This window comes from Panthera leo, chromosome D3, assembly GCF_018350215.1.
Source record: "Panthera leo isolate Ple1 chromosome D3, P.leo_Ple1_pat1.1, whole genome shotgun sequence".
Taxonomy (NCBI): domain Eukaryota; kingdom Metazoa; phylum Chordata; class Mammalia; order Carnivora; family Felidae; genus Panthera; species Panthera leo.
The window spans coordinates 8,039,330-8,064,873 of NC_056690.1; the positions used below are offsets into that span (position 1 = coordinate 8,039,330).

The 25,544-nt window shown below is 42.5% G+C and overlaps 2 protein-coding genes across 10 annotated transcripts in view; one reads left to right on the forward strand and one right to left on the reverse strand.

The window, feature by feature from the left end:
- The window catches only part of IFT81 (intraflagellar transport 81), a 198,285-nt gene that overhangs the window by 31,035 nt on the left and 141,706 nt on the right, over positions 1-25,544 (forward strand). For all 6 annotated transcript variants that reach the window (XM_042911246.1, XM_042911249.1, XM_042911251.1 and 3 more), the window contains exon 3: positions 15,862-15,966. The gene's annotated coding sequence lies outside the window, so the exon portion shown is untranslated. The remainder of the gene's footprint in view (positions 1-15,861; positions 15,967-25,544) is intronic.
- P2RX7 (purinergic receptor P2X 7) overlaps positions 1-25,544 on the reverse strand; it is a 63,943-nt gene that overhangs the window by 17,873 nt on the left and 20,526 nt on the right. For 3 of the 4 annotated variants that reach the window (XM_042911261.1, XM_042911260.1, XM_042911259.1), the window contains exons 5-12: positions 25,276-25,372; positions 22,554-22,634; positions 21,786-21,915; positions 17,498-17,634; positions 8,609-8,699; positions 6,995-7,060; positions 6,759-6,908; positions 4,878-4,979 (exon numbers count right to left, since the gene is read on the reverse strand). In XM_042911261.1, coding sequence (XP_042767195.1) covers positions 4,878-4,979; positions 6,759-6,908; positions 6,995-7,060; positions 8,609-8,699; positions 17,498-17,634; positions 21,786-21,915; positions 22,554-22,634; positions 25,276-25,372 — 854 coding nt within the window. Of the gene's footprint in view, positions 1-467; positions 1,231-4,877; positions 4,980-6,758; positions 6,909-6,994; positions 7,061-8,608; positions 8,700-17,497; positions 17,635-21,785; positions 21,916-22,553; positions 22,635-25,275; positions 25,373-25,544 lie in introns of those variants that run through there. The other variant, XM_042911258.1, reaches the window with a different exon arrangement.

Genomic DNA, 25,544 nt, shown 5'->3' on the forward strand with positions numbered 1-25,544 from the left:
GGGACTGGTCAGGTGTCTCTATTCTCCATGTGGCCACTTGCGCTTCCTCACAATAGGGTGGTCTCAGGATGGACGTTTATACCGGGGCTAGCTTCCTTCACGGCAGATGTGTCAAGGGACAGGAAGCGGAAGCTTCCTGTCAGCCTCAAGACCAAGACCCCAAAGCTGGCACAGCGTTACTTGTAGTACTGGATAAAGCAATCAGAGCTGCCCAGATGCAAGGGGAGGAGACATAACCCTCAGGTTCTGAGGCATCAGCGCCGAAGAATTTGTGGCCACTTTTAATCATCCACGTTTTCCAACCAGCACCCAAACGGTTTGTTAGGGTTTGTTCGTAGTTGTCCATTATCCCACTCTGGCCTCATAAGGAGCTGCTCTGCCTTCATGTAGCTCTTTGTGCATGAACAAGAAAGTTCATGTACACTCTCCCAATTTGTCCTCCCAGTATCTCTGTGAGATAGGTTGGGTAATAGGGCAACGAGGAACAGAGGTTAAAGGCCTAGGATCACAACTTCCCAGTGACAGAACTGAGACATCAATCTGAATTTCTTGACTCGGTCCATGCTGAGGGGTTCTGGCTTTTGTGCCTATTTGTTCGGTCTGCTCTCTGACACACATAGAGCTGCAGGAGAGGAAAACACATTTCCCTTTGGCTGAAAATTTGGCCACAGATCTTTGCAGGTCAAGCTCAGGTTGCAAACAAAGGTCATGTTCACATGACTGCTCAGCCCCGTGCCTTCAGTAAGGACTCTTGAAGCCACTGTACTGGCCTTCACTCTTGGGAAACTCTCTCCGGATCCTCCAGCGGCAGCAGCTGGGCAGGATGGCAAAGTCAGCGAGGTCCTGGGAGCCGAAGCGCCAGGTGGTGTAGCACCTGTAGGCACAGTGCCGCAGCTGGCTGTTGGCGTTTTCGTCCAGCGCCAGCAAGGGCTCCTGGTAGAGCAGAAGGAACCGCAGGACGCGCCGGGACAAGACGAGCTTCCTGAATGGCTCCGAGGTGGTGATGCAGGCGCCAGCCTTCTTCCGACAGCACAGCTCCTCCAGGCACCTGTGGCTCTCAGGGAGTTGGGACGGGAGGCAGTGTCCACACTGGCACCAGGCAGGGCTGTCGCCGAATCTAGGAGTCACTTCACTTAACAGCTGCATCTCCTCCGGCTGTCCAGGTATAGGGGGTGGGTCACAGAGAGACATGGGCAGCCTGGACAAGTCTGTGAAGTCCGTTGAGGGTCTCTGAAAAAGTCAAGTTTCCAAGCCCATCAGCAATGACAACCCCTAGGTATCTAGGTTCTTTAATTTTGGTATTAATTTATAAAATTACACCTAATATCCCGTGAATAGTAGCTCTCATTTATCAAATGTATGTATCAAGACTATGCTAGTGCTTTATAAACTCGACTTATTTAGCCTTTGAAGAACCTCATGAGATATGTGTCCTTATCTCCATTTTACAGATTTGGAAAGTGAAATTCAGAATAGCCAGGCCTCAAGGCAGGTATCACCTCTTCAGAGAGACTTTCTTGCCCTGACCACCCCAGTCTAGGGAGTTCCCGCCACCCAGGTCATTTTCTTGGCACATCATGAGATACTGTGTTCTTCATCGTCCTTATCACTGTCTGAAATAATCTTCCTAATTGATATGTTCGCCTGATGATTCTTCTTCCACATGAAAGCGGGGGCCCTGTCTGCTTTGTTACTGCTGTATCCCCAGTGCCTAGGGCGGTACCCAGCACATTGTAGGCAGTAAATGTTTGTTGACTTTGCTCTGCTCTCTCCCTTTCCACCAGGCTCCTTCTTCCGGCAAATCCATTTGTTATCCTCCAAGAAAAGTTGCCATAATTCATATCTGTTCTTTGTAACACAGACCTTCGTTCACAGAGTTTGAGTCTGTACCTTTATTTATTTTTAATGTTTGTTTATTTTTGAGAGAGAGAGAGATAGAGTGTGAGTTGGGGAGGGGCAGAGAGAGAAGGAGACACAGAATCTGAAGCAGGCTCCAGGCTCTGAGCTGTCAGCACAGAGCTGGACATGGGGCTTGAACTCATGAGCAGTGAGATCATGACTTGAGCTGAAATCAGATGCCCAACCTACTGAGCCACCCAGGTGCCCCTGAGTATATTCCTTTAAATTAAGTAGTTCTTATACATGAGCGCGTACAGCAGCACTATTTACAATAGCCAAAGGGTAAAAACAACCCAAATGTCTGCCGACGGATGAATGGATAAAAATATGTTATGTCCAAAGACTTGTACTTTCAGAGATCATTTCTATAGTTTGTTAAAAATATGTTATATCCATGCAGTGGAGTATTATTCATCTAAAAAAAAAAATAGGAGCAATGTACTGACACCTGCTACAACATGGATGAACCTTGAAAACATTATGAAAAGTGAAAGAAGTCAGACACAAAAATCATACAAATTTTGTATGATTCTGTTTATATGAAATGTCCCAGATAGGTGCATCCATGCTGACAGAAAGCAGATGGATGATTGCCAGGAAAAAAATTATTTCCAGGGACCAGGGGGATGTGGGTATGAGGAGTAACTGCTGAGTGAATACAGGGTTCCTTGTGGGTTGATGAAAATGTTCTGGAACTAGATAGTGCAATGGTTGCACAGCATTGTGGATAAACTTTTGAATTTTGAATTTTAAATGTCACTGAATTGTACACTTTACAATGGTTGAAATGGTAAATTTTATGTTGTGTGTATTCCTCCCTGCCCCAAGTTCACATTACACCCAAATCCAGCAAGGACATTTCAAGAATGGAAAAATTTTGGCCAGCCTCTCTCAATAAGAGATATAAAATCTTAAGTATTTGTGAATCAAATCCAGCAATAAATACAAAGAATAATACATTACATTCAAGTTGATTTTATTGCAGGAATACAAGGTTGGCTTAATATTTGGAAATCAATTTGTGTAATTCACCACATAACAGAAAAAGGAAAGCTCATTGATCATTTTTTTAAAAAGCAGAAAAAAGCATTATTTTAAAATTCAGTATCCATTTATGATAAAAATTCTTAGCAAGCTGAGAACAGAGGGGCTTCCTTCCTTTCTTCCTTCTTTCCTTTCTTCCTTTCTTTCTTTAATATTTTATTTTTGAGAGAGCATAAACTGAGGAGGGGCAGAGAGAGAGAGGGACAGAGGATCTGAAATGGGCTCTGCACTGACAGCAGCGAGCCAGATGTGGGGCTCGAACTCACGAACTATGAGATCATGACCTGAGCTGAAGTCGGACACTCACCTAACTGAGCCACCCAGGTGCCCCCAGAGGGGACTTTTCTTAATCTAATAAAGCATTCATTAAAACCCTACAGCAGGGGTGCCCAGGTGGCTTGGTCACTTAAGTGTCTGTCTCTTGATTTCAGCTCGTGTCTTGATTTCAAGGTTCATGAGTTTGAGCTCCATATCGGGCTCTGTGCTAGCAGTGTGGAGCCTGCTTGGGATTCTCATTCTCTCCCTCTTTGTCTGCCCCTCCCCCACTTGCTTGCGTTCTCACTCTCTATCTCAAAAATAAATAAATAAACTTAAAAAAAAAAAAAAACCTACAGCAAATACTATAGTAAAATATAGAAAGTTTTCTTCCTGAGGTAGGGAAGGAGACAAAGAGGCTTGCTATTACAGCTTCTGATCAGTATTGTACCAGAGGTCCTAGCAGGTGTAATAAACACCAGGAGCTGGAAGAGGCAAAGAAGGATCCTCTAGAGCCTTCAGGCGGAGCCCTACCAATGTTTTGATTTCAGACTTACAGCCTCCAGAATTGTGAGAAAATGAATTTCTGTTGTTTTAAGCTACTTAATTTTGTGGTGACTTATTATGGCAGCTATAGAAATAATACAGTTAGTGAAGCTATCCGGCAATCAGAGCTGCTGAGGAGAGTGGGAATTAAAGCACTTCCTTTAGGAGTGGCTGGGTGGCTGAGATGGTTAGGTGACCTACTCTTGATTTTAGCTCAGGTCATGATTTCATGGTTCATGAGATCGAGCCCTGCATGCGGCTCTGTGCTGACAGCTAGGAGCCTGTTTGGGATTCTCTCTCTCCCGATCTCTCTGCCCCTTCCCTTCTCAAAAACAAACAAAAAACAAACCACCCCCTTTAGAGAATGGTTTGGTAGTATCATATGCCTGTCTTCTGATCCAGCAGGTCCAGTTGTAGGTACTATATGTTTACCATGGCAGAATTTTTGGCATGAGCTCCAAACTGGAAGCTACCCAAATGTCCATCAACTATAGAAGGGATAAATAAATTGGATGTTTATAAAATGGAAATGATACACAATGAGAATGAACTATTGCTATATTCAGTGTTATGGATGACTCACAAAAATAATGTTGAATGAAAGAAGCCAGGGGCGCCTGGGTGGCTCAGTCGGTTAAGCCTCCGACTTCAGCCAGGTCACGATCTCGCGGTCCGTGAGTTTGAGCCCCGCGTCAGGCTCTGGGCTGATGGCTCAGAGCCTGGAGCCTGCTTCCGATTCTGTGTCTCCCTCTCTCTCTGCCCCTCCCCCCGTTCATGCTCTGTCTCCCTCTGTCTCAAAAATAAATAAACGTTAAAAAAAAAATTAAAAAAAAAAAAGAAAGAAGCCAGACACTCCACAGAGTATATACTAAATACACATAGGATTCAAATTTTATAAAATTATGGAAGAGATAAAACTAATCTTTGGGTGCAGGATAGTGATGACTTTTAAGAGAAGGTAGTGTGATTGGGTGGACGCATGAAAAGTGTTTCTGCTAATAATGTTCTGAGTGCTGGTTACATGTACTTAACTGTGTTAGAATTCATCAATTGTGACTCACCCAAATTGATAGATATATCTATATTTAATAATAAATTTTCTTTAAAAAAAAAGACTAAATGTTTTAACTTACTGGGACTTTTTCACCTTTGACACCTTGCAGACTTCTCCCAAGTAGCCTCTGGTCCACCATTCTAATGTGGGCTTCATCCACAAAGGACACATATTTTAACGTCTAGGAAAAAAGGGTTAAAATTTTTACCCATTTTTGTACAGAATTATCAACAATCACACACCTGAAACATATCTAAAGGCAAATGTTATTCCTATTTACCCAACAACATACTGTAGAGAAGCTGACCAAAAACTCTTGCTAGCCAAGAATGATGTCTGAGTCTAAAGGTAAATTAGCTGTGGAGCCCTGTGCACGTAATATGCCGGCGTGGAGTCTCCTCGGTTTACCGCCTGCTATTTTTAAGTCTCCCACGTGCGATGTAAAAGTCCTTTGTTGTGTTCCCTCAATTTCAGTTACTCTAGATGGAATATCTCCAGAAAACTGTACTATTGCAACTTAAGCTGTTTATTATTTTTGTCGAGTTTAATCCCATCTTGGGCCGTGAAATGGTAATTGTTTTCAGTTTCAAAATGAACTTTTATTTCAAATTGTATAATACATGTACAGTGGCCGGTGAATTGTGCATTCAGCTGCTGGGAAAGAACAATAATATTCTTGGATGAGGGAAAGACAAAGAAACCTTGTTTGTTGTTTTAGGTACTGGAGATCTCTCCTTGATGGGGGGAAATCATGGAACCAAGTGTAGGGGACTTGCTTACTAAAACCCAAATTAAATAAGTTGAAACAATGCAGATGAGCTGAAATTCCCTTTGACAAGTCCCCCATTCTAGGCTCCTCTGCAGAAGGAATCACTGTTGTCACTTTTGTGTGTGTCCAGTAACTTTTAGTGTACATGTTACCCTCCCTATACACAAATGTGTGTGTATAATAAATGTGGAAAATATAGAGAATACATATATATAGAATATATGTGTGTATTTGTGTGTATATGTGTACACATATAATATACATGTAGAAAACACATAAAGTAAGTATATGTCTGTAGTTGTGTTTTAGCCTACATATCATGCCATATCTGTTGTCCTGTAGTTTGCTGTTTTGCTTTCAACAACGCATTCTGGATGTTTGTTCATGCCGGTACTTATGACACAGTGGTCCTGAAGATGCATTCTGGATTCTGAAACCAGCCTGGCTAAAGCTGGAATTTCAGCTCTGCCACTGAGTAGCTGTATGGCTTTGGGCAAATTACTTAACCCTCCTGCACCTCAACTTCCTCATCTTTAGAGATGACAGTAGCATCTATTTATAGGGTTGTTGTGAAGATTCAGTGAATTAATAGATATGAAGCGCTTTGAAGTGCTGTAAAATGTTTGCTCTTATTGTTATCCACCTCATTCTTTTAAACTGGTGCCTGGCACTCCTTGCTATGGACCAGTCATAGTTTCTTTCACCATCTGCCTGTTGGACACTTGGGTAGATGCTCTTTCTTCACTGTTACAGACAGTGCTGCAATGGATCAAGTGTACATGGTACCGCTTGGGCACTCACGTGAGTGCTTCTCAAGGGCAGGTATGGAGAAGTGGAAATGCCAGGCTGTAAAGTATGTCCCACTTAAATGTTACTAGATACTGCCAAATTGTTCTCCAAAGTCATTTTACTATTATTTTTTTTTTGCTGAACTAAATTAATAACTCTGATGAAATTGACAAGTCCTAGAACATAAAAATTTGTTCTCCCTCTATCTTGCCTCTTTATTTTTATTTCTATTCTTCCCTAAGACCAAAAAGGATTCATCTGAGAGTGGTGGATCAGGGTAGAGTGCACACACTTGTCCACCATGGGATTACACTTGTGATTTTGGCCTTATTTTTGCACGGTTCTCAGTGATCTGATGGACTTTCTGGGTGTTTTGGCACCTCCTGACGCGACGCGCCTTACCGCCTTGGGCTCCACGATGGTCTCACACTTCTTCCTGTAGTAGTATTCATTGACTGCACAGCATTCACAGCACTTGAAACATGGATAAATGTGGGATCGGCAGCATTTACTCGAGTAAGTGTTGATGAGAAAGTCAATGAACAGAGTGGCCTGGGAAAAAACCCAGACCAGGGCCATGTTAGTGAGATTTCTTTTTGCCAAATCACTTTCCTAAAGCACGGGAAAGAATCCCTTACCAAACCAAAGTAGGAGAGGGTTGAGCCAATGTACACGACCAGCTGGATAATGTCAAATTTCCCTCCCTGAAAACAGAATGGAAAAGGTTACTTCATTGACATTCAGAGCAGTGCTCTTTTGCTCTAACATGTAATTGTTAGCTCCAGCAGAGGAGGGAGTCTGTGACCGTGACTTCCATAGATGAGTCCAAGTTGTTCACGGTAACAGAGGCCACAGAGACTGAAAATAGGATACCCATTTGTTCTGCTTCTGCCTTCTGGGATGTGCTCAAAAACATGAGTGTTTTAAACAAAGAAGCACTGGAGTCCACACACCAAGAGGAGAACCATTAAAGGTTTGTTGTTTTTCCATACAAGGTGAGAGTTTCAGACAAGTTTGCCCTAAAAGTGGTTTACGATTACTTTGGAAGCAGAGGGGAAGAATGTCTGCATGGTCTTCCCTTAGGGGCCCTTGTGGTTTTCATTCTCGGTGGTCTTTCTGTCCTCTCAGTTTCTATCTCATTGACTCTTGTGCTGCTTAGCACTATATGACATAAATAATATACTGTTGGAGAAGGCATTGTGAGCATCTATGGATTTTGCATGCCCAGCATCCCCTCCCTCCTTATTCTGGAGATAGCATCCCAGTTTCCCTTTGGAGAACCATCTCTGTCCATACTTGGTCCATGTAGTTTGCAGGCAAGGAGCTGGTTCAAGGCAAGTCCAAGATCAGCCATTGAGAGTATGGTATGATCCAAACATAGTGATTATTTCAGCAGTGGGCATGGGGCTCATATTGGGCCAGTCAGAGCCAATGGCACCTGCCTGAGGCCTTTGATGAAACTTTTAGCAAAGACACGTTCTCTTTGTATTGAGATTGCTAACCTGGCAAGATACAAGGAGCTGCCTGAAACCACTGTGTAGAAATGGACAGCTGAGGATGATGCCAAAACAGAGGAGAACATATGTAAGAAATGGAGGGAGGCATATTCCTAATGATGTTATTCGAACATCTGGATCCAGCCATGCCTGAATCCTGAAAACTGCCCCTGAGTTTTTTAACTATGTGAAATTAAAAAAAAATTTTCCCCTAAGCCAGTTTGAGTTGGCTCAAAGTTGCAAAGGGATTTCTTTCTCTTTCTCTTTTTCTAAGCATCAGAGTATTTTTTTTTTAATGTTTATTTATTTTTGAGAGAGAGAGAGTGAGTGAGAGAGACAGAGCACAAGTGGGGAAGGAGCAGAGAGAGAGAGGGAGACACAGAATCTGAAGCAGACTCCAGGCTCTGAGCCGTCAGCACAAAACCCGACATGGGGCTTGAACTCACAAACTGTGAGATCATGACCTGAGCCGAAGTCGGATGCTTAACCGACTGAGCCACCCAGGCGCCCCTAAGCATCAGAGTGTTTTTTAAATTGAATATTAAAAATTTTTTTCCAGTCCCTTTCTTGTACTCATCAGATGACTTCATCGTGGACAGGACCCCAAGGACACTTCTTCCCCCTCTTATCCCACATGCTAATGCACAGTGCCAGCTCATGACTATGGTGGCAACATTCACCCCTTCAGGCACTACAATAATAATTAGGATGCAGTCACGGGAATGGAGGTGCCAGTGGCTGGGAGCAGAGACTTACGGTGCCAAAAACCAGGATGTCAAAACGGATCCCAAAGACTTTTATCAGAGTCCGTTTTTCAACGTTGTTTTCCTTATAGTACTTGGCATATCTGTAGGAGGAGAAGGAACCATGTTTATAAAGCTCTGTCTGAACGTGCTGGTATTTCATGAAAGGAAAACCCCAAACAGGAGCTGGGCTAGTTTTTCTTGTTCATCCTGTAGCTCTGCTGCAGTGGACAGAGTGAAAAACATAATCTAAACCCACAAATTACTCTTTTGAAACTGAAGATCATTTCCGTACAACACCTCTTCTTCCACAATCACAGAGCTATGGAAAATCTGCTTTTCATTTAAGATTAAAATGAACAATTTTTAACCAATACAGGGTTCACAATGAGCAGAGAAATCTTTAAAAATAGCTTCAAGCAAATCTGATTATTTCTTAAGAGGTTTTGGCTTCTAGAACAAAGTGGGGTGGAGGGATCTTAGATACTAATTGCTGCACTGGGGATACGTGTCCCTCAGCAATCTGTTCTAATTGTATTTTCTTAGGTTCTGTATTTGTCTATTTGCATCTGTTATCACAGGGCCAAACTAACAGCCCAAATTGTTTATATCTTCCCTGTGATTCAGCTTTTGTGGAGTGAGTGAAAACCATGTTAGGAGCCCTCTGACCAGTCCTGAATCCATATCCCCAACCACCCCCTCAAGCCCCGGCCAATATTTCCCCGGTGCCAGGTCACCCAGGGCCAGGTACCAGACAGTTGGAGACTGCACCTGTAGCCCAGAGCCTGCCCACATTACTCAGGCCAGCCAAATCCTAAGCTGTTTCCGCTGCCCTGTCTTGCCTGTCCCATGGAAAACACAGGAAAGGTTCTGGGCCACCTCCCAACAAATCCGGTCCTTCCCCTGTGGGCTTGTGTGGCCTGTTGTGCCCCTCCTCATGGGAAATGTAAGTAATAAAGTTCTTCCAGTGACAGTGACCTCTCCATGTCATTACTCAGCCACCTTTATGAATTAAGACCTGGGCACAAATCACAATCGGCCCAAATACACAGCTCTCCCCAGTGTTGCAGTCAGGAAAAGTGGAATGTTTTGTTTTCATGGATAATTAGGAAGGCTTAAACCACATGCCTCACAAAACTTTTTAAATCTGTCCCTCCCTCTTACCACCTTTTGGTGGTGGTTTTTAGGTAAGGTATTTTCTTTCTGAGTTATTAGTTGACCATCTATTTACAGGTGCAGAGAGAATACACCCAGAATACAGATGCTCTGCCAGAATATACTATGGAGCATTTGAAACTCGAATTTCTTTTAACTCTCAAAATGTGATGTTGAGATCGGGTAGGTATTCCCAGGTGCTTCAGCACCTATTTTTGGGCAGAGGGGTTTTGATTTCTTTGCTTCTTATTGTTCTCATTCCATGACTATTGTTTCTTTTGCTGCTCTACTGAGTGATTTATTTTTTTAATACACAAAGCAAAAGGGTCTTGGTACAGTGGTTCTTGAACTCAGGATAAGAATCACATGGGAAGTGTGTTCAAAGGTAGATTCCTGGGCCTCACCCTCCAGGGGATGGTTTTAGAAGGTCTGAGATGTTCTTAGAAAGGTACCAGGTGGGTCTGGTACGTGTGGTCAGTGGTCCATGCTCTGAGTGGGATGTTTTTTGCACACTGTAATGGTTTGAATAATGGCCTCCCAAAAAGGTAGGTCCAAGTGCCTAATCCCTGTACCTGTGAATGTGACCTTATTTGGAAATAAGGCCTTTGCAGATGTGATTAAGGATCTCAAGATGAGATCATCCTGGATTTAGGGTGGGTCCAATGACCGGTGTCTTTATAAGAGAAAGGAGAGGAGAGTTGAAACAGAAACACAGAGGAGAAGCCCATGTAAAGAAGGAGGATCATCACTGGAATGATGTGGCCTTAAATCAAGGAACACCCAGAGTCACCGGGAGCTGGAAGAGGCAAGGAAGGATCCTTCCCTAGAGACTTCAGAGAGTGTGTCCCTGCTGACTCCTTGATTTTAGATTTCTGGCCTCCAGAGCTGAGAGAATACCCTCCTGTTGTTTTAAGCCACCAAGTTTGTGGTCATTTGTCACAGCAGGCACAGGAAACTAACACATGGATGTACCCATTCTGAACCAGAAAGGAGCATTGGGCATATGGTGTGGGTCTGCCCTACTTTATACTTGCTGTAAATAAACTGAATCACATGTTCACTGAATAAGGACCATTTGCCATGGATCTTTTGATAAAGGACAAAATTCTGTAATATGATCAACTTCTTCAACTTCTATGTTTTTGGAAGTTATATATATTTTTTCATATACCTCACTTAACCTGTAATTCCCTTCTCTTTTGTGTGGCTATTTGAAAGTAGCCTGTCCAGTTTTCCATCAGGACTCGACTATTCTTAGCCAAAGATTTCTTTTGGTGCTCATTCCAGACAATATGTCCATCATTTTGTTCTAAAAGAATATTAACTTCATAACCACCTCAGTTCTTCAGAAAGCTCAGATCTCTCCAGGAGCTGATGTTCTCAGGCTTAGCTCAGCAATTCAAAGGGCATTTGCCAACATCTGTTTGGGACTTTGCCCTACATGCTTCTGCAGACTGCTAAAAAAAACAAAAACAAAAAACAAACAAACAAAAACCCAAAAAACAAAAAACAGCCTGAGACCCTGCAAAGACAATCAAGGGACCACTGATCCAATTGTCTCTTCTGCTAATGGCCTTAAGTCTGTTCAGGAGAGCAGCAGGGGATATCAAAACATTATCTGAACTAGGAGCTGCTTTCAGGGCCCTGGGTGAAACTCCACTGACCCAGAGGAGGCAAAAAGCATCCTGTGTCTTGATCTCAGATGGCCTTTAGTCAAGGGTCTCAAACTCATATGCCTACAGGGGCCAGGCAGATGACAGAAGTGAGTGATGCAGGCCAGGTAAAAGGGAATAAGGAGTGGTGGGGACAATGGCAAACCAAAAAAACATATGCCCTTTCCAAAGGGAACCACAGATACCTCCAGCTGAGTCCTGCTGTGTGGGATATGAACCCACAGTTGTCAAATGGTTCAGTTTTTTTTTTCACCCCTAAATAGTTAAATTTGTCAAGAAAAGTAGGAAGTCCAGAATTTTATGTAGAATGCCTCAACTTTCAAAACATCGTGTAGGCAAAAAAACCAAGTAAACAAAAATGAACTCAAACTTCAATGTGCACATGAATCTTCTGGGAATCTTGTTAAAATGCAGATTTTGAGGGGCACCTGGTGGCTCAATCTAATAAGCATCCAACTTCAGTTAAGGTCATGATCTCACAGTTTGTGAGTTTGAGCCCCATATCAGGCTCTCTAAGATCCACTGTATCTCCCACCCCCACCCCTTCCCTGCTTATTCTATCTCTCTCTCTGACTCAAAATAAATAGACAAACTAAAAAAAATAAAATGCAGTTCCTATACACCAACAATGAAGCAACAGAAAGGGAAATCAAGGAATGGATCCCATTTACAATAGCACCAAAACCCATAAAATACCTAGGAATAAATCTAACAAAAGAGGTGAAAAATCTATACACTGAAAGCTAAAGAAAGCTTATGAAAGAAATTGAAGAAGGCACACAAAAAAAATGGAAAAAATATTCCTTGCTCTTAGATAAGAAGAACAAATATTGTTAAAATGTCAATACTACCCAAAGCAATCTACATATTCAATGCAATCCGTATCAAAATAACACCAGCATTCTTCACAGAGCTAGAACAAACAATCCTAAAATTGGTATGGAACCAGAAAAGACCCTGAATAGCCAAAGAAATCTTGAAAAAGAAAACCAAAGCAGGAGGCATCACAATCCTGGACTTCAAGCTGTATTACAAAACTGTAATCATCAAGACAGTATGGTACTGGCACAAACACAGACACTCAGAATAGAGAACCCAGAAATGGACCCACAAACATATGACCAACTAATCTTTGACAAAGCAGGAAAGAATATTCAGTGGAATAAAGACAGTCTCTTCAGCAAGTGGTGCTGGGAAAACTGGACAGCAACATGCAGAAAAAAGTACCTGGACCACTTTCTTACACCTACACAAAAATAAACTCAAAATGGATGAAAGACCTAAATGTAAGACAGGAAGCCATCAAAATCCTCAAGGAGAAAGAAGGAAAAACCTTTTTGACCTTGGCTGCAGCAACTTCTTACTCAACACATCTCCGGAGGCAAGGGAAACAAAAGCAAAAATGAACTATTGGGACCTCATCAAAATAAAAAGCTTCTGCACAGCGAAGGAAACAATCAGCAAAACTAAAAGGCAACCAACGGAAGGGTTAGATATTTGAAAATGACATATCAGATAAAGGGTTAGTATCCAAATCTATAAAGAACTTATCAAACTCACCCAAAAAACAAATCCAGTGAAGAAATGGGCAAAAGACATGGATAGACACTTCTCCAAAGAAGACATCCAGATGGCCAACTGACACATGAAAAAATGCTCAACATCACTCATCATCAGGGAAATACAGATCAAAACCACAATGAGATACTACCTCACAGCTGTCAGAATGGCTAACATTAACAACTTGGTGTGGATGTGGAGAAAGAGGATCTCTTTTGCACTGTGGGTAGGAATGCAAACTGGTGCAGCCACTCTGGAAAACAGTATGGAGGTTTCAAAAAAATTAAAAATAGGACTACCCTAGGACCCAGCAATTGCACTACTAGGTATTTATCCAAGGGATACAGGTGTGCTGTTTTGAAGAGGCACATGCACCCCCATGTTTATAGCAGCACTATCAACAATAGCCAAAGTATGGAAAGAGCCCAAATATCCATCAATGGATGAATGGATAAAGAAGATGTGGTATATACATACAATGGAGTATTACTCAGCAATCAAAAAGAATGAAACCTTGCCATTTGCAACTACGTGGATGAAACTAGAGGGTATTATGCTAAGCGAAATTAGTCGGTCAGAGAAAGACAAGTATCATATGACTTCACTCATATGAGGACTTTAAGATACAAAACAGATGAATATAAGGGAAGGGAAGCAAACATAATAATATAAAAACAGGGAGGGGGACAAAACATAAGAGACTCTTAAATATGGAGAACAAACAGAGGGTTGCTGGAGGGTTGTGGGAGGGGCAATTGGCTAAATGGGTAAGGGGCATTAAGAAATCTACTGAAATCATTGTTGCACCATATGCTAACTAGCTTGTATATAAATTAAAAAAATAAACTAAACAAAAATTATTTTAAAAAAGAAAAAAAAGAAATAAATAAACATTAAAACAAAACAAAACAAAACAAAAATAATTGCAGATTTTAATCCAGTAAATCAAACATAGGGCCTGAGATTCTGCATTACATTGGGCTCCCAGGTGAGGCCCGTGCTGCTGCTGGTCCCAGGACCACACTTTGAGTACCAAGGTTCTAGATCAGTGGTTCTCACACTTGAGAGGCTCTTACCTAGAGGGCTTGTGAAGACAATCCCCAGGGTGTCTGATTTAGTAGGTACAGGGCCGGGCCTGAGAATTTGCATCTGACAAGTTCCCAAGTGATGCTGATGCTGGGAATCACACTGTGAGAACAGCTGGTCTGGACCATTAATACCAAAGGTATTCAGAGAGGCTACACATTTTTGCAAGATGATTCCACTAACATGGGCTCCTGTCTGTGCAGTTGCTCTTCTTAACTAGGAAAGCACAGTCCTTAGGAAAACTCATGGTATCTGTAGGGGTCCCACCCTGAACTTGGAGAGGCTTTCTCTGGTCACTCCCCACCCCTCTCTGCCCCAACCCTACATCACAGTATCTTGTTTGATTTTCTTCAGAGCATTTATCATCATCTGAAATGGTCTTGTTGGAGTTGTTTTTTTGCTCTATTGAGGTATAATTTATGTATAATAAAGTACACAAGTCCTAAGAGTTGAGTTCAATGAGTTTTGACAAATGAATACACTGTATAGCCTATACCCCTATCAAGATCTAGAACATTCCACTACTCCAGAAAACTCTCTTGTGCTCCTTTCCAATCAGTTCCTATTTTGCCTTTTCCCATCCCCCAACCCCCAGCCCAGCACCCACCATTGTCTTTTATCATCACGGAAAACTTTTGCCTATTCTTGTACTTCATATAAATGGCATCATGTGGTATGACTTGTTTCTATCTGACTCCTTTCCCTCAATGTAATGTTGGCGGGACTCCTCTATGCCATTGCATGTACGAGCAGTGTGTTCCTTCTTTATTTATACTAGCTAGTACTTTATTGTATAAATATATCACTATTTCTCCAGGCACCTGTTGCTGGACATTTGGGTTGTTTCTGGGTTTTGGTCCTTACAACTAAGGCTGTTGTGAACATTCATGTACAGATCTTTGTGTGTACCTAGGTTTTGTTTCTTTACCTGAGGGTGGGATTTCTGGATTATAGGATAGATGTGTGTTTAACTTTCTAAGAACTTTCCCAATAGTTCTGTAATGTGGTTGTACCATCTTATACTCCTACCAGGGAAATAGGAGAGTCCCAGTTGCTGCTTCTCCTTGCCAACATTTGGAATTGCCAGGCTTTTAAAATTTTTTACCTATTCTGGGGTGTGTGTATGTGTATCTCATTGTGGCTTAAATTTGTTTTTCTGATGACGAATGATGTTGCCTTGTTGGATTTTCTTACTTATATTTTTGTCTTATGTATTATAATATACTTATATTCATCCCCTACTAGGATATAGGCTAAGTAGTAACTTTGTCTGTTTTGTTTACCAATATAAACCCACTGTCACAACAATATGTTTTCTTCAATATATATTTGATGAGTAAATAAATGAGGAATGCCAATATCAATTTCCTACGGGCTCCATAAGCAAAATGATGGCTAGCCCCCATTCTAGGGATGTAATTGGCAACTCTTTTTGAAAAGGGAACAGCATAAGCCTACTTTGTGTCTGGAACCAGGGCCCAAAATGATCAACTATAATTATAGTTGCCAAAACCTGTCTGGCACCCAGAAGCAATGAGAGGTCATGGAGCCTCAAACTTAAAGGCCAAGTTAGTGCTGAGACAGAATTGTAGGAACAGGCTGAAAAAATAATCCAGACATAGGAGGTAACATGGAAACTTAGGTTAGGATGGCACAGGATCACCACTGGGGAAAAGTCAGGGGCAGAGGAATGAACTGTGCAGAGGGTCAAAACAAGAGTAAGTCAGCACCAAACCAGCACCAGCCTGTTTAAATGGTGAAGAGGAACCAGGATTCTATTCAATTCTTACAGGGTTGAAGTCCAGAAGCAAGAAGCATCAAAGAACCTTAAAAGTCAGACAAGACTGCCGGTGTGGATGCATTGTGGCCTCAGGAGTCTTTAAGATGTTCTAGTACAGTAAGCCTACCACCTCCCATACAGAAAGAAATATAAGATTATATATATATATATATTTAATATACCTATTAAAGTCATATCAATATATTACTGAGCTCAAAACAAGAACAGATATTTTTTAGGTGCTAGAGATGAGTGATGGGGGGAACTGGGGCCATGTGTCTGTGCCATAGGGGTACCCCAGCCAGATCTGTATCTAGGAGCTAGAGTCTTACACTTATGGGGAAGGGAGCCGAAGCTGCAGAAGCCCTACATAGCAAGGGAGCAGGGATGGGATACTTTTGGCGGAGTGAAGACGTCCAATGCCCAGAAATTAACCCCCAAACTGGTTAACAGATAGATGTCACACAGTCCTGGCAGATTACAAAATTACATAATCCCCACTGAGGAATATTCACATCCCACAGTACACACAGAACTTTGCACAAGGTCTTTCCTGCTGAAACCCACCAACAAATACTCCAACACTTCGGAAGAAGAAATCCCACTCTAGTTACTACAGATAAGGGTCAACTTGAAAGAGGTTATACAGTAGAACAGACAGAGAAGAGGATCCATAAGGTAAGAATGGACCTCACCGAAACAATAATAGATGGCTTTGAGAAGGAACCAGATATAAAACCGAGAAATGAAAAAGAGTCCTAGAAAAAAGTTTTTACAACGTATGGTAAAATGTTAATAACCTTTGATCCAATAACTCTACTTCTAGAAATTTATCCTAAGGAAACACTCTGGAATTCAAAGATTTATGTACACAAATTTGCAGCATAGAATTATTTGTCATAGAAAAACTGGAAGTGCCTCAAATGTCCAGTAATGGAGGCACGGGTGAGAAAAGCATGAGATGGAAGGGAAAGCGCATGGGTTTGGGAGTCAGAGTGACCTAGGTTAGTTAGTATTATGGAGCTACTGTTAGCTGTGGGTCCTGGGAAAATCATTTCACCTTTCTCAGCTCTACCTGGGAACACTAATATCCCCTTTTCAGGGTTGACGTGAGGTAGAGGGGTGATGATGTCCAAGGCCTGGTATATAGAAGACCCTCCCTAAGTTGTGGCTGTTGATATCATTACGCTCCCACCATTGGCATCATTAATGTGATGGTCACAACGAATTCTGAGTGACCCAGGATATGGCAAAACAAACGCACAAACACAGAATAGCAGGTTATAAGCATGATACGATCTCCTAGCAGCCACATAAAAGAATCAGTTAGAGGAAGGAACACTCACCAGAGGGCTATCTTTCATTATCTCAGGGTTGAGGACTTACGGGTGATTTTTATACTCTTCTCTATGTTCTTCCCTGTTTGCCCACTTTTGTTTCTGTTTTTTTTTTTTTTTTTTTTTTTTCAAAAGAAAGAAAATTCATACAAAAATCCAGCCATTCCCTAGCTCGTAGAGGATTTTTGCATTCATCTTGTTGCCTAGGGAACCAAAATTAATTCTTGCTGGCTGCTGGTTATGCAATTCAGCCTGGCCTTGGAGGTTTGTGCAGAGCCAGTGGTGGCCGGTCTGACCTGGAGCGCTGTTACCTGAAGTTGTAGCCAGGATACAAGGACTCATTGGTGGTCTTGTCGTCAAGGCGACGGAAACTGTATTTTGGATGGCAGCGATGGAACCAGCTGTCCAAGTTGCAGTCCCAGTAGATCTCAATGCCCATGATTCCTCCCTGGGGAAGACAAGGAGACGCAGTTTGCAAGTCCTGCTGCATGTGGGACACAGCTACCAGACCTCTCCCTGCATAGGGATGATCATTAAGGCAAAGGTTTTCTTTTCTTTTCTTTTTAAAAAATTTTTTATGTTTATTTTTGAGAGTGAGAGCGAGAGAGAGCATGAGTGGGGAAGGAGCAGAGAGAGAGAGAGATACAGAATCTGAAGCAGGCTCCAGGTTCTGAGCTGTCAGCACAGAGGCTGATGTGGGGCTGCAACCCACGAACCATGAGATCATGACCTGAGCTGAAGTCGGACGCTTAACTGACTGAGCCACCCAGGCACCCCAAAGGTTTTGTTTTTAGAGGAAAACACGGATTAAATTTCAGAGCCATGAGTACATGAGCCCATCTAACACACACAAGTAGCTGCAAACGCGTCTCCCTGCTCTTCTTCCCATTTGGGACACACTGTTAGATTTCTTTTCCTAAAATACAACTTTCAATAAATCTCTCCCATAACGACACCTTGACTGCCCGCCTCCCATTAAAGATGAAGTTGAAGTTTATTACACTGGAATTCAGGGTGCCCCATCACATATCTTTTCTGCTTTACCTCCCAACAACCCCCTGGAGAAAGCTCTTATTCCAAACTGTGTATACTTTTCCCTTAAAGCACTTGAAATCTTCATTTCTTTTTTTTTTTTTTTTAACAGATTTATTGAGATACAGTTTAGGCACTTAAAGTGTTTAATTCAATATTTTTTGGTACGTTCACATATATGTGTGACCATCACCATAATAAATTTTACAAGTTTCATTGCCTCCAAAAGAAACCCCTGAACTTTTACTCAACACCCCTTTCTCCCCTCCCTCAGTCCTAAGCAACCACTAATTTACTTTCTGTCTCTATAGACTTCCTTCTTCTGAACTTTCATATGAATGAAATCACATAATAGGTGATTATGTGTGTGGCTTTTGTGTGTGGCTTCTTTCACTTGTAATATTTTTAAAGTTCATCCATATTGTAGCCTGTGTCAATCCTTCATTCCTTTTTTGTGGTGGAAGAATACTTCTTTGTATGTAAAGACTACATTTGATTTATCCATTTATCCTCTGATAGACATTTGGATTGTTTCCACCTTTTAGCTATTATGAATAATGCTGCTGATGTACGAGCTTATGTACAAACACTTAGTACGAGATTTTGTGTGGACATATGATGTCCTTTCTCTTCTGTGTCTACTTATGATGAGTGGAATTTCTGGGTACACTTTGAACTTTTAAGTCTTGGCCCTTGTCCTTTTCTCCCATTGAAATATTTCTCCCACCCATCTCTCTAGCTAAGTCCTCATCCGCCTCCAAGACCTAATGTACATCCTTCCTTGTCAATTCAGTCACCCCATTGTCCTCAGTTCAGGGTCACCTTTTTCTTCTCTGAACTTCTAAGGACTCTCTTAATCTTTTACCTCTACTTGGTACTTCTTTCTTTCTACAAACATGTTTTGAACACTGACTGTCCTATTTCACTGAATCTTAGACACCATTGCTTATCAGATACATAATTTTCTTTTTATGTTCCTCTGAGAAGGAACATAACAAATGTTGTCAATTAAACTGTGAAATTCCATGAATCTAAAGTATTTCCTGATTCAGAAATATAAATATTAAATATTTCAGAAAAAAGTATGTCTTTGAATTGATATAATATGGTATTTCAAGACAGTATCTAGATGCTAGGGATAGAAAGATGAAAAACAAGCAGACTCTGACTTGGAGAAAGGGGAAATAATACAGAATAATCACAATTATCATTTATTGGCACTAAGCCAAGCACTGTACATATTATTGTGAATATCTGATGTTTCTGTCACTCAGCATCCAGTTCTCCTGGTAAAAGTCCCTGGAAATTTCTTTGGGAAACGTTTCTCCCAACTGAGCGGTTTGGATGGGACTGTCGCCTCTCCCAGCTCCAGGAGTGGGAACATGATCTAGGCCTGGCCAGTCAGGACTAGGCATCCCTCTGGACCTGGTGACTGGTTCAGGAATAGGTATGTGGCCCAAGATTGACCAATCAGAGCCCTCTCTGAGACATTTTGCCACAACCATAAAAAAAAGAGGTCCTCTATTGGTTGGGACCACCAGCTAGAGAGTGTGAGAGTTCAGAGCAACATTGTCCAACAGAATATTCTGTAGTGATGAAAATATTCTATATTCATGCTGTGCAATAAAGTCTCTACTAGCTGCATGTGGCTACTGAGTGCTTGACATGTGGCTAGCATGACAAAGGAAATAAATATTTCATCTCAATTAATTTAAATTTAAATAGCTTCATGTGACTAGTGGCTACCATATCAGACAGTGCAGTTCTAAAGGCTCTGGTGCCTTTGTCTTGACATGAGGACGATCTGCCTGAGAGTGACCTTGTCATTAAAGAAAAAGCAAAGAGATGGGGAGCCAGATTCCTAAAGACCTCATCTGAGTTCCTGGATGCAGCCATGCCTGCTGCTATCATACACTTCATTCAGTCGACAAATACTTATTGAGTGTCCTTTATGCTGAGCTTATACAAAAACTAACAAAAGAAGCCAAAGATCCCTGCCCTCATGGAACTTACATTCTAGTCAGGGAAAACAGACAACAGACAAATGGATATGTAAATTATATAGTATGTCAGCTAGTGCTGGATAGGGTTAGAAATTGTCACTTAAAAATTTTGGGGGGGACACCTGGGTGGCTCAGTCGGTTGAGCATCTGACTTCAGGTCAGGTCATGATCTCGCAGTTTGTGGGTTTAAGCCCCACATCGGGCTTTGCGCTGACAGCATGGAGCCCACCTCTAATTTGTTGCCTCTCTCTCTCTACCCCTTTCCCATTCGTACTCTCTCTCTCTCTCTCAAAAATAAACACAAAAAAAATTAAAAAAATTTTTTAATGTTTATTTATTTTTGAGAGGCAGAGCATGAGTGGGGGAGGGGCAGAGAGAGAAGGAGACACAGAATCCCAGGCAGGCTCCAGGCTCTGAGCTGCCAGCACAGAGCCTGACATGGGGCTCAAACTCATGAACTGTGAGACCATGACCAGAGCTGAAATTGGACACTTAACCAACTGAGCCACCCAGGCACCCCTAGAAATTGTCATTTTAAATGAAGTGGTAAGGGAAAGCTTCACTGAACTTATATTTGAGCACAGACTGGAAGCAGGTGAGGGAGACAGCTAATGGTATGTCTGGGGCAAGACTTTTCCAGAAAGGAAGAAAATTTCCGAGGTAGGAAAATGCCTTAGCTGTACTAGAAGGTCCATTTCCCCTGGTGTCTTTATATGAGTTAATATGGCTCTCTCTCTCTCTCTCTCTCTTTTTTTTTTTTTTGGCTTAAGCCAATTGTTTGGTTTCTTTTTGCCCCCCAGATGCTTTTTAATTTATTCTTTGCTCACATCATTTGGTTTGGATGTCTATAACGTACAACTGGAAGAATTCTGATTAATTCAAGTATGGTAGTCTGAATCATTGCCAAAGGTATTCCAATCCCAGGTCCTAATCCTTGGACTCTTTGGATATATTATCTTATAGGGCAAAAGAGACTGCAATTAAATTAAGGATCTTGAGATGGGGAGATTATCTTGGATTATCCAGATGGGCCCTACATGTTTCCTTTTATAAATGTTCTCAAAAAGATCAGTATCTTTATAAGAGGGAGGTTGAGGGAGACTTGACACAGAACAAGAAGTCAGTGGGACCACTGAAGCAAGACGCCATGCAGCTGGCTTCAGAACTGGGGGAAGGGACCACGAGCCAAGAAATGCAAGGACCGTAGCTCTAGAAGGTGGAAAAGGCAAGGAAACGGATTCTCCTGTAGAGCCTCTGGAGGGAGCATGGCCCTGCTGATACCTTGGTTTTGGTCCAGTGAAACTGACTTTAGACTTCCAACTGCCAGAAGTGTGAAAAAAAAAAAAGTGTGTTGTTGTAAGCCACGAAGACTGTGGTAGTTTGTTACAGCAGCCACGGGAAACCAGGGATCTCCCCCACAGCTTTGTTGCCTGATTAGATGAGGTAATGCAGAGTGTGAGATTTACTAAATGCTCAGTGAAGGAAGCCTTATAATTAAGACCCGGAGGCCCGGCCTCTTGGCCGTTTGAGATCCCCTGACTCACTGTACAAAGAAGCCACCAACCTGAATTGCAGCATCTGAAAAATTATCTCCTACTTCTCGGAAGATATCTCCTAGTCGGAAGATGGGACACTGTGGATCCTGAGTCTTGTGAAAGGTACAAGTGATGTTTACACCCGGCAAGATGTTTCTCCTGCGCACAAAGAGAAGCAACAAACCAACAAAAATGTCTATTGGAACCTGAGACCCATCTCTTTCATAGGAGTGAGCCAATTGTTAGCTGGTTTCCATGAGGGGCCCCAGGGGTCCTCAGTCCCTGGAGTTCACACCCTTGTGTAGTCCCCTCCTACACTGTGCAGGGTTAGTCTATGTGACCAATAGCATATGGCAGAAGCGATGCTGTGTCACTTCCAAGATGAAGTCATAAAAGGCTCCCGTCTTGTTTACTGTCTGGCTGGCTTGCTCTCTGTACCTCTTGGATCACCCGCTGTGGGGGAAGCCAGACACCATTCCTAAGGATACTCAGGCAGTCCTAGGGAGAGGTCCATATGGCGGGGAACTGAACTCCCTGCTGCCATCGAGGTGAGTGCGCTTGGAGGAGGATTCTCAGCCCCGGTCAAGCCCAGAGGTGACTGCAGTCCCCACTGACAGATAGCTTGACTGCCACCTGAGAGACCCTGAGTCAGAAACACCCAGCGAAGTAATTCCCGCATTCCTTACCCACAGAAAAAGTGTGAGATAATAAATGTTGGTTGTTAAGCTTCTAAGTTTTGGCATAATTCGTTATATGGCAGTAGATAGCTAACACAGTCGGACATTCTGGACACTTACGTGGTGTAGTTGTGGCCAGGGAAGTCGATGTTATTTTTGATGAGCACTGTGAAGTTTTCGGCAACGTTCAAGAGCGCAGGCCTGAGAGAGAGAGATGCCGGGTGGGGGTCAGTGGGCCAATGGGACCACAGGCTTCTGGTTTCTGGTTCGGGTCATTGCAGTGAGTGAAGAGAAATGTAGTCTAGTGGGCAAAACCTTCCTAAAAATCTAAAAAAGAGGAAGAAGCTCTCTTTTCTTGAGACCCCATGGCATTTACTATAACTCTTCTCACACTCTGATGTGATTCTGTGTTTAGGTATGTGCAGTGGTGTGCTGGTAAATATTTAGCAACCAGGTCTCCGGGCGGGGTGGGGGGGGGGGTGAGGTGGTGGAGCTCTGATCTGTAGCAATTACTGATGACTGTAGTATAACCCCTCCCACCATGGCCGATCTCAAGCTACTAGCAGGTATCACTGAACTTGGAGTTGGGAAGGGATGAGCATAAAGGGCTCAGAGCTAGTATAGGCCAGCTCCAGCACACCCTTGTTTGTATCTTTCCCAATAGGCTTGGAGTTCTTGCAGGGCTAGGATAATGATTTTTTTTTTTTTTTTTTTTTTTTGGACTGGTATCCCCAGGCTTTAGCACAGGGCCACACACATAGAGTTGACTTCATCACTCATTCTCTAGAGGCTCTGAGTAGCATAAATTCTCCATGAGTTAGAGGAGACCAAATCCTAGACTGTAGCAAGGTGCCCCCCACAACCCATCCATCCATTCATTTGGCAAATATTTACTTTGCTGGGCACAGGGTTGGGCATTGGGAATGTAGTGCTAAACAAAACAGTCAAGGTTTTTGTCCTCATGCAGTTGAGTCGGCTAAAGATGGAGAGAACTGGCTATGAATAAAGAGATACAACTGGTACTTTATTGCTTGGCATGCCTGAGTGGGTGGCAGGTATATATAATGGGAGTAGCACCGGGAAAGGACAGACATATTTGGAAGGGGGCACCAAGAATGATCTACTTTCTATTCCAGAATAAAAAGGATGTAACTATAGAGAACACCAGTTTTTGCCTTTCCAACATCCATTCCCCCTCTGTTAGAAGCACTTCAGTTTTCTCCCGGTGGGAAAGCCATGTCTCTCCCACTCTCAGCCCAGAAGGTTGGGTGAGGATGAATCTATCTCCTACCCATCCTTATAGCTCCCAGGGTAGGCAAGTGACCCAGAGCTTGCTAGACAATATAACTCAATCCTCTTGGCCACAGTGATTGGTTCAGAGATTGTCACATGACTTAGGCCAATGAAAACATTCTAAGGCTTTTGTAGGAAATACTGGGAAAAGAAAAACTCACTTTCTTTAGGATTACTAGTAGTAAACACAGTGTAAACCTGGAGTTCCCTGGGCCACAGTGTGAGGAAAGCCAAAAGGGAGGAAAGAATAACTGGAGGGTGGGTGTGCGATGGAGGTGGGAAGAGACAGAATGAAAGAGAGAGAATCTTAATGACATCATTTTAATTTGAAGCCTGGATCAAGTCTTTCCTGAAGCTAGTACTTTTGGACTCTTCATTTACAGGAATAAGAAAATAACATTTTCTTTTTTCCTGAAGCCAGTTTAAGTTGTATTTCTGGCATTTGCATTAAAAAAAATCTTATTTACAACAAATGCCTACTATCTGCTAGACCATTTACTTTTAGAACATCCTAAATCCCATGCTTTCTGGGCAACATTCTAAGAATAAGAGGACTACATGATTTTGAAACTTTAAGGATCAAAGTCCTTTATTTCTCTCTTATGACACTCTTAACTTTCTATCTTGAATTATATCTCTCTATGCACATGTCTTATCTCTTTGATTAGATTACAAGAGGCTTGGGACCTGCTCCATATCTGGGTCTGCTTGTATTTTTTTAGCAGTCTCTTGTGCATAGTTACATGTAAAATAAATAGTATGTGTGTCTACGCACACATTATTGACTACTATAAGCCAGGCATGGGGCTCACTTTGCAATTGCTGTACAAGTATCATCTCATTTAATTCTGATAACAGTCCCGTGAGGTAGGGGCAACTATTAGCCTCATTTTACAAATAAGGAAACTGAAGCTCAGAGAGGTCAAGCCATTTGCTCAAGGTCACACAGCAAGGAAATGTTAGAGTCAAATTTGAATCCAGGTCTCTCTATCCTTCTGCTGAAATGCACCAATCCCTGTGGTTTCTGAAATTTAACATCAAGTTCTGCCTTCTGGGCCTGACGTTGTGTGTTAAAGAGAAGAATCAATTCAGGGGATCAACAAATCTGTGTGCCACTGTGACCACTTAATTTAAGAAAACTTCTCTTCCCTCCCTCCCTCCCTCCCTCCCTCTTTTGCCCTCTTTACCCTCCCCTACCTTTCCCCTTTCTTCCCTTTTCCTTTCTTCCCCCCCTTCTTACCACCTTGCCATACTTAGTCACTCAGTATGGACACTGACCAATCAGAATGAGGTCTGCGGTAGTGCTGGAGGAGGGCTCCAGAGGTCCTCAGCCAGGGGTCCAGGGGCACCCAAGGGTGCTCAGGGTAGTAGTTGTTTACCAGCCAGTACAGAATTATTGCAGTATTTTAACAATTAGCATGGGCCCCACAGAGACCACTGGTGTGCCTGGGACAGAGGGTCACCAAGTCAGCAGGACCCAGGACTTTTCAAGACTTTTCATCTGATCACTGGTCAGGGCCACCACATCTCTCCCAACCTTGCAGCTCACCGGGGGGGCTCTTTTGCTGCCTCGATGGGACACCAGGCGGAGACCTCACAGGTCTTCAGCTTCCCTTTATACTCTACACACCTTCCGGTCTGGATCCCTGGGTGGGGTGGGGTGGGGTGGGGTGGGGCCAAGGGGCAAAAAAAGCACAAGTGTGAAAACTGTAGGCGCATCTTGAACTCAACCCAAGCAAGAGACTATTTATTTATGCTTTTCAGCCGAAGCAGTTTTAACTTCCACAAAACCTCATTTGAACCACAAACTTACATAAG